The 9,045-nt window shown below is 39.8% G+C and overlaps 1 protein-coding gene across 2 annotated transcripts; it reads right to left on the reverse strand.

Annotated features, from left to right (window-relative positions):
* Positions 1-2,349: 2,349 nt before the first annotated feature.
* On the reverse strand, positions 2,350-3,590 carry LOC106574371 (uncharacterized). Of its 2 annotated transcripts, none has more exons than XM_014150226.3 (4): positions 3,456-3,590; positions 3,155-3,239; positions 2,836-2,946; positions 2,350-2,592 (listed from the first exon to the last, which is right to left on the reverse strand). In XM_014150226.3, exons 2-4 carry the CDS (start codon positions 3,204-3,206, stop codon positions 2,489-2,491), a joined length of 267 nt encoding a protein of 88 aa, XP_014005701.1. In that variant the 5' UTR covers positions 3,207-3,239; positions 3,456-3,590; the 3' UTR covers positions 2,350-2,488. The 2 variants fall into 2 exon arrangements, with proteins under 2 accessions (XP_014005701.1, XP_014005702.1); XM_014150227.3 differs by having other exon boundaries at positions 3,155-3,283; positions 3,456-3,487.
* Between the last annotated feature and the right edge of the window lie 5,455 nt (positions 3,591-9,045).

The following is a 9,045-nucleotide window of genomic DNA, read 5'->3' on the forward strand; positions in this document are numbered from 1 at the left end:
TCACCTACAGAATGTAATAATCTCACCTGAGTTCTTGTGCTTCACAGGTGTCTGTGAAACTCTAGTGTGAACACAGTGCTGTCCTCATATAAACTGCCTTATCACTGTTACATAAATACAACTTTATCACTGAAGTTCCTGATAAAGATGGTGTAGTGTTCTGAGAATTGTGACACGGCAGGCTGCCATGGGAAGTATTCTAGGAATGCCACCTGGATCTTTCCCACTTGGTCACTATAGTAACGGCAGAGAAGCTCAAGCCTTGGGTGGTGGCATATAGTGCTGCTCGGTGCTCATGTTTTATGCCATCAACTTACCTGACCAATCACATGCTAAAGAGTCAGATGATATCTGTATAGGCCCATCTATTTTATCCAACTGAATCATGCATTCAAGTTAAAGCTGACATCAATAAGCAAATGGAAATTGTTGGGGAATGAAGCAACTTTAATTTTGTAACTGCTTCACAACAACAGTAATAGATGGTAAATGGACTACATATGTGGTACTCTTGCGGTGCCAGACATCACACCAAATTAAAGAATCAACTATGGTAGTCAACGGTTGTCTCAGTTGCATAGGTCAGAGGGACAGCACCAGACATGAATGTTCTCACTCTCGTCTCCAAACATCTGGCATTCTGACATCTGCATGCGTCTCTTAAATGTTTAGGGAGCTGTGGAGAGAGGATTGAAAATACCAGATACCTAAAAGACATAACCTGGGCCTGTATTTATATAGCATCTCAGAGTTCTGATCCAGGAATAGGTCTTCCGTGTCCATATAATCTTATTCATTATGATCTAAAAGGATAAACTGATCCAGGATCAGCACTCCTACTCCAAAATGTGTGTGTTTTACTGATCATTTAACCTTGGTAGGTCGCACCGATGAAGCACAAGGTAAAGTGGCCAAGTGAAGGAGGGAGCTAAATACGAAGTGAGTGTTTGAACGTGATTCTCGCACAGACCTTTTTATTTTTCGCTTTGGCAGGTCTCCACTGTGTCTCGGCTGTGGTCTCCACTGTCAAGACATTTGTTGCACCTTAGGCCCTCTCCTGGACATACAGTAGACCAGCATTATCTCTGGTGTAGTTTAGTAGCTTGGTTAAACCTGACTGAATGCTTCACGTTAAACAATGGTGAAAACAATTGTTTAGTAGCTTGGTTAAACCTGACTGAACGCTCCACTTTAAACAATAGTGTAAACATTTGTTTAGTAGCTTGGTTAAACCTGACTGAACGCTCCACTTTAAACAATGGTGAAATCATTGTTTAGTAGCTTAGTTAAACCTGACTGAACGCTCCATGTTAAACAATGCTGAAAAAATTATTTCACAATGGTTCAGTCTGGTTAATAACCAAGCAAGTATTCAGTGAGACAGTTTATCATACCTAGTAAAACATAGAGTACTCTTTTTTGGGCAGACTCATCATAGCTTAAAGACAGCAGCAGGAGAAGGAGAGAAACACACACCACTTTCATCTTTCCTTCTCTTCAGGTGTCTTATGAGCTGTCATTTTAACGATAGAACATATGTCATCAAAGAGTGCTTAGTGTGACAGACGTATACAGTTGGTCCTGTCCCGGTGCATCACATGTAGGCTTGTGTATAATGATAGACATGGTGAAACCCAAGTAGCACAATTTAATTGAGACAAATATTTGTGACACTTTATAACTTTTTAAGCATTTTGGTGTTTGTGTTTGTTCTCGTGGCGATTTCTAAGCTTTGTTATAGTGCGTTGTTATGAGCAGTAAATAGTGAAGTAGTTGCAGGTAAGTTACAACTCAAACAGAATCTCTGACCTGGTTAAGTTTCCTTCCGATGTGTGTGGAGCTGTCCTTTCTTAGCACAGCATTTCCTAGATGTCCTCTTGTCTGGATCTGAATATCGGAATGGGAATTGCTGGTTTTCAGAAGAGATTACGCAAGACTAGAAAGTTTACAGCGATCAGTGCCACATAACAGTGACTGTTCCAGACCTGGCCAAAAATCATTATATTTTGTAGTTTATTTGAAAATACAAATAGTTTTAAAAAGTAGTCATTTTTGGGATCTGTATTCAAATCGTTGTAGGCACCTCCAAAGTAACTATTTGCTCCCCCGGATAAATAGTTACTTTCCACATTGCAGAGTTATCCAAGGTCTGCTCTGTTCCACATTGGGACATTCAACATCGGGACAGAGTGTGTAATGACAATTTTAATGGAGTCTATATTTTATGTTGTGTTACTGGGTAACACATCATATAGCCTATAAACTAGTCCTGTATATATCAGCTATAAACTAAACTTGCTCATCACAGGTTAATTATGTCAAACATAAATAATCATTAAATGCAAACTGTTTGGAACAGACGCAAAAGTACAACTTTATTTCTGTAACTTCTTGACAGTTTCAATCATGTGCATTGATTAGTGATATTCAGCTTAGTACAATAAATGGACTGTATAGTATACAGTATGGTAGACAGAGGGTGTGTCTCTCAGTTGCACTGGTTGGTGGTGCAGCAATAGGCATCGATGTCCTTGTTGCTTCCCAGCAACATGCATTCTGACATCTTCATGCATCTCTTGAAGTATGAGATAGCTGTGGAGAGAGAGAAGCGAGACAGGGTAAAACACCAGATATAGAAGACACAAACCAGCACATTTTCTTGATTGGATAAAGCAAATGTTTCCTTAGATGTCAATCAAAAGGATTGGTTATTTTGTGTTTTATCGATTGGTTACTGATCCTCGGGTTACACACATTGTAAAGTGCCTAGTGAAGGGATATATACAGATGAAACTCAGGGTATACTGCCTAGTAAAGGGGATAATAGATACGTACGGAGTGGGGGCTTGAATATGACCGTGCCGCATGTGTCATGGTCAATACGGCAGGTCTCCACTGTGTTTCTGCAGCCTTTGCCAACACAACGGTTGCATTTCAGGCCCTCTCCTGGAGAAAACAGAAGAACAGCATTATCTCTGTTGTATTGGAGGGAGTCTGGTTATCCATTGTGTAAACTGGGAGACTGGAGATTAAAGAATGGAGATAAGAATACGCAGGCAAGCTTTAATCTGGGTCAGATGAATCTGTTTATTTGGCATTGTCCCTGTCAAATAAAGACATGAAATAAGATGAAGACCTTGATGGGCAGACTCACCGAAGCTACATGCCAGCAGCAGGAGAAGGAGAGAAAAACATATAGCTTTCATCTTTCCTTTGTCTTTCTTCAGGAGTCTGTTGATCTGTCGTTCCAACAATAGAAAAAAGGCATCACCGAAGACTCCCTCTATGCGGTGGGATTATGCGATGTTCAACAATTGCTACATGTAGGTTCATGTAAGTCTGATTTATTTGAAATGTGCAGAAACATTCTGAAACCAACCATTTGACAACCCCAGTAGCACAATACCATGAGACAAAGTTATTAAGGAGCTGTAGATAGTAGAGTAGTTGCTCACCTGACTGTATTTCCTTTAGGTGTATTGAGCTTCCTTGACTCTCCTCTCCTTCTTCTCCTTTTATACAGCATAGTACGCTAATAAAGCTGTTATCTATGAGTCACTTGTGTGAGATATTGGGCAATGTATTTACTCAGGTTTAGCACAAGTAGTACCCTATGTCTCTCTGTAAAGGACTGGAAATTCCCGGATTTCTCAAGACAAAGGTTTGCAGTGTCGTGTTCCACACTGGGACATTCCACATTGGGACAGGGTGTTTAGAGAATTTTGAAATATCAAAGCTCAACAAAACAACTGACTGGTGTGCATAGCTTATGTAAGAGGCGGTGTTGGATGCTGAATCCTTCATATCATATGTAAACAAGTTCTTCTTATGACATTTAGACATATGTTGAAATCAGGAACAAAAGATAAAAAATACAATTTTGCAATACTGAATGTATTTCATTGCCATTTGAACTGGGCTCCAGCCACATGCATATCAATGATAAAGAAGGTGAGTATGGGTCATAGGTCTTATAGGTTGCAGTTGTCCCAGCTGCAGCAGGTGACTCTCAGATCCTTGGTTACACCAAGCTTCGAGGACTCCATCATCTTGAAGCAGGACTTGTGGAAGGTGTTCTCTGGAGAAATAGAGAGAGAAAGATAGAGAGGGGGGGGGGGAGAGATGATGATGACGATACCCACTGGGCACAGACGTCAGTTCAACATCTAGTTTTGATTTACATTTGGTTGAGTTGTCAACTAACGTGAATTCAACTTGAAATCAACAAGAAATGTCACCATGTCATTGGATTTAGGTTAAAAGCTGGGTGAAAACATTTGGAAATTCCCTTATATTGGTTAATTTTTGCAAATCCAATCAGTCATCACATAGATTTTTGGGGGGGTTAAAATGACGTGGAAACAACGTTGATTCAACCAGTTTTTGTCCAGTGGGTAATGACTGACGACTGAGTGATAATCTTGTAGGCCTACCTAGTAAATAGATTTGTGTTGTGTGTGTGTGTGTGTGTGTCTTTGATTGATTTCTGGTCGGATTAATAAGGCATTGTGGCGTCTCTGCAGTGATTGTGGCTATATGCCATGCTGACTGAATGGTGCTGGGACTCACCATAAGGGGAAGGGTAGGTCACTTTGGCACAGGCGTCCAGCTCAGGAGGACAGGTCTCCACAGTCTCCACACAATCACCACTGCCTGGTGTGGCCTGGACACAGTTATGGCACTGCAGGGCCTCACCTGAGAGAGGGGAGAGAGAAAGAGAGAGAGAAATAGAGAAACATGAAAGAAACCACGACTAAATCTTGAAAGTCACTGGCCATAGGCCATAGTCATAGTGTGTAGTCTAGTGCACACTATTGACCTACTATCAAGGTTTTTTTTAATCTGAACTTTTGAAAATAAAAACATTAGGATGGTTCAACATGAAGAGATGATATTTACCATAGATGACGGCCACCAGGAGCAGGAGACCAAAAGCAAAGACGTTCATGTTTGGATGTGGTTCTAGGAGAGAAATACACTTTTAAACAGTGTAACCTATATAGACACTACAGTTAACATATTGTTCAATGCCTGAAAGTCTTTGTGTCCTAGGCTCAGACAGACGTTTCAAACAGGTTCAAAAAGTGTGAAGTCAGTTCCCTTTTGCCCATCTTAACCTACTGGACCTCTGCAGGTTTCAGTGTAACTCTCCTTCCTCCGGCCCCTCCTTTTATACAGCAATATGAGACTGAAAGACAGTGCTGTGGGAAAAGAACCAGATAAAAAAAAACATGTTATTTTTAAAGCAAGGACACAGGTGCAAAGTCAGAGGATCATTGGGTTTAATATCCTGGACTGGCATCAGCTGTAATTGTGATGTAGCTATGTGATTGTGCGATATAGCAGTTACAGGAGCTAAACATACTTTTTCATCTTCCAACTATTTTTCTTTAAAAAAAAGGGTTGAAAAAGGAGGTGTGGAAATAAGAAAATAAGATCAACTATTTGAAATGAACCTGTAAAGCTTTGAAAATTACAATAAAAACAATGAAAAGAAAAAAGGGGGAAATATAAAGAGTTGAAATGTTAGGCCTTCCTAAAGGATGAGGAGGCTGTGCAGCCCGCGCTGTGAACCTACCTGATGCTGCAGGTCAGAGTGGGTCCCATTATGCCTGGCAACAAAAAAAAAACACTGCATTCCACAGTAAGAACCTTAAACCAACGGTCAAGCATGGTGGTTGTTGTGTGATGGTTTGGGAATGCTTTGCTGCCTCAGGACCTGGACGACTTGCCTTAATAGAAGGAACCATGAATTCTGCTCTGTATCAGAGAATTCTACAGGAGAATGTCAGGCCATCCATCTGTAAGCTGAAGCGAAGGTGGGTCATGCAGCAAGACAATGATCCAAAACACACAATGAAGTCTACATGAAAATGGCTAAAAATAAAGAAATTTGAAGTTTTGGAATGACCTAGTTAAAGTCCAGACCTAATCCCAACTGAGATGTTGTGACAGGACTTGAAAACCCCAAAATGTTGATGAGTTACAGCAGTCCTGATTGGAAAGGTGGAACAAAATTCCTCCACATTGACGTGAGAGACTGATCAACGACTACAGGAAACGTTTGGTTGGAGTCATTGCAACTAAATGTGGCACAACCAGTTATTGAGTGTAAGGGGTTATTTACTTTTTCACACAGGAGCGTTGAGTGTTGCATACCTTTGTTTATGAAATAAATAAATGAAGTATGTCATTGTTGTGTTATTTGTTCACTCAGGTTCCCTTTATCTAATATTAGGTTTTGGTTGAAGATCTGAAAACTTTCAGTATCAAAAATATGTAAAAATAGAGAAGATTAGAAAGGGGACAAATACTTTTTTACAGCACTGTACTGACAATATGCCAAATAAAATGGGAGTATACTGTACGTTTAAAACAGGTTAAAACAATAATGTTCTCACTTTATTCGCTTCCAGAAAACTAGAATATAATAAAATACATATAGAATAAAATGGATATATAACCCTAGCAAGCAAATATGAAAAATCTGATATATTCTCCAGAACTCCTTCACATTATGTTGGCCTATTGAAATAAGCATGTTAATTCTCTATGCTGCTGTTGATCTTTGTATTGTATGTCTGTCACAGGGGTCGTTGAATGGAGACCAAGGCGCAGCGTGTATAGTGCTCATTTTTAAACTTTTAATGAAAACACTTCAACAACAAAACAATAAAACGACCAACAACAGTCCCGTCAGGTACTCTAGACTAAACGGAAACAACCACCCACAAAACCCCATGAAAAAACAGGCTGCCTAAGTATGGCTTCCAATCAGAGACAACGATAAACAGCTGCCTCTGATTGGAAACCATACCTGGCCACAACATAGAAAATGACAACATAGAATGACACTCTAGACAACCCACATAGAAAACAGAAAACCCAAAACACATAGACAAAACACCCCCCTGTCAAGCCCTGACCAATCTACTAGGGAAAAATGACCTCATACCAGGGTCAGGACGTGACAATGTCGTGCTCTGCGTGATCCATTGTACTACTCTCTGAGCTAGACCATTTCCCCTATGATCACAAAGGATCGCATTATTCATTATCAACCCTCTTCACTACGAAGTACACTTAGTCACAAGCCTAAATTGGATTATCATGAAATTAACATCACTGGCTAAATGCTGCATCCTTTGAAAAGGGGCTACATAAATCTGAGAATCTAAGAAACAACAAATTGATTCATTACATAAACTAGATTTGGTTATTTCAGTGCTTAGCTTTCTGTGGGATACATTGCTTTCAGAAAGTATTCATACCCCTTGAAAATTGAAAATGGTTTAAATCTTTTTTTTTATTACCCATCTACACACAATTCCCCAACACTGTTGGCAACAATTGCAGCTGTGAGTCTTTCTGGGTAAGTCTCTAAGAGCTTTGCACACCTGGATTGTACAATATCTGCACATTATTCTTAAAAAAAATATTAAAGCATAGATTTTCAAGCTGATTTAAGTCAAAACTGTAACTAGGCCACTCAGCAACATTCAATGTTGTCTTGGTAAGCAACTGCAGTGTATATTTGGCCTTGTGTTTTAGGTTATTGTCCTGCTGAAAGGTGAATTTGTTTCCCCATGGTCTGTTGGAAAGCAGACTCAACCAGGTTTTCCTCTTGGATTTTGCCTGTGCTTAGCTCTATTCTGTTTATTTGTACACTTAAACACTCCCTAGTCCTTGCCAAAGACAAACATACCTATAACATTGTGCAGCCACCAACATGCCTACAAATAGTGGTATTCACTGATGTGTTGTGTTGGATTTACCCCAAACATAATGCTTTGTATTCAGGACATAAAGTGAACTTCTTTGCCACATTTTTTGCAGGTTTAATTTAGTGCCTTATTGCAAACAGGATGCATGTTTTGGAATATTTTTATTCTGAACAGGCTTTCATCTAGTCACTCTGTCATTTAGGTTAGTATCGTGTTAGGAAGGACACCTGTCTTTGTAGTGACATGGGCTGGATCTAGCTTTTTTGAGCCCTAAGCGAGATTTGGTTGAGGGACCCCGTCACCAAGAGGGAAAAATGTTTTATTAGATCCCCTCTTGACAGCAGAGAGAAAAATGTACATTTTAAAGTTAATTTGCAATTCTACCCATTTTGCCATGAGGCGTACAGAAAATGTTGCAGTTTCAAGGCAAGTTTTCTGCAGTTCTACACATTTTTTCATGGGGTGGAGAGAAAATGTAGCAATTTTATAACACATTTCAAACAATTCTGCTAATTTTGCCATTTGTCAGAGAGACATTTTGCATTTTTAAAGCACATTTCCTTCAATTCTACCCATTTTGCCATGGGGTGGAGAGTTTTAAAGGGAAATTAACCTTGTATTCATCCTTTTCAGTACCAAACCAGTGTCTACATGCAGTGAATTCAGAAAGTATTCAGAGCCCTTGACTTTTCCCACATTTTGTTAAGTTACAGCCTTATTCTAAAATTGATTTTAAAAAATCCTTAGCAATCTACACACAATACCCCATAATGACAAAGCAAAAACAGTTTTTTAGAAATTTTTGCAAATGTATTAAAAAGAAAAAAACAGAAATACCTTATTTAGATGTTTCTACAACTTGATTCGAGTCCACCTGTGGTAAATTCAATTGATTGGACATGATTTGGAAAGGCACACAACTGTCTGTATAAGTTCCCACAGCTGACAGTGCATGTCAGAGCAAAAACCAAGCCATGACATAGAAGGAATGTCCGAAGAGCTTTGGGACAGGATTTTGTCGAGGCACAGATCTGGGGAAGTGTACCAAAAAATGTCTGCAACATTGAAGGTCCCCAAGAACACAGTGGCCTCCATCATTCTTAAATTGAAGAAGTTTGGAACCACCAAAACTCTTCCTAGAGCTGGCCGCCTGACCAAACTGAGCAATTGGGGGAGAAGGGTCTTGGTCAGGGAGGTGACCAAGAACCTGATGGTCACTCTGATAGAGCTCTAGAGTTCCTCTGTGGAGATAGGAGAACCTCCCAGAAGGACAACTATCTCTGCAGCACTGCACCAATCAGGCCTTTATGGTGACCAGACG

The sequence above is a fragment of the Salmo salar genome, chromosome 16 (assembly GCF_965601325.2).
Source record: "Salmo salar chromosome 16, fSalSal1, whole genome shotgun sequence".
NCBI lineage: Eukaryota > Metazoa > Chordata > Actinopteri > Salmoniformes > Salmonidae > Salmo > Salmo salar.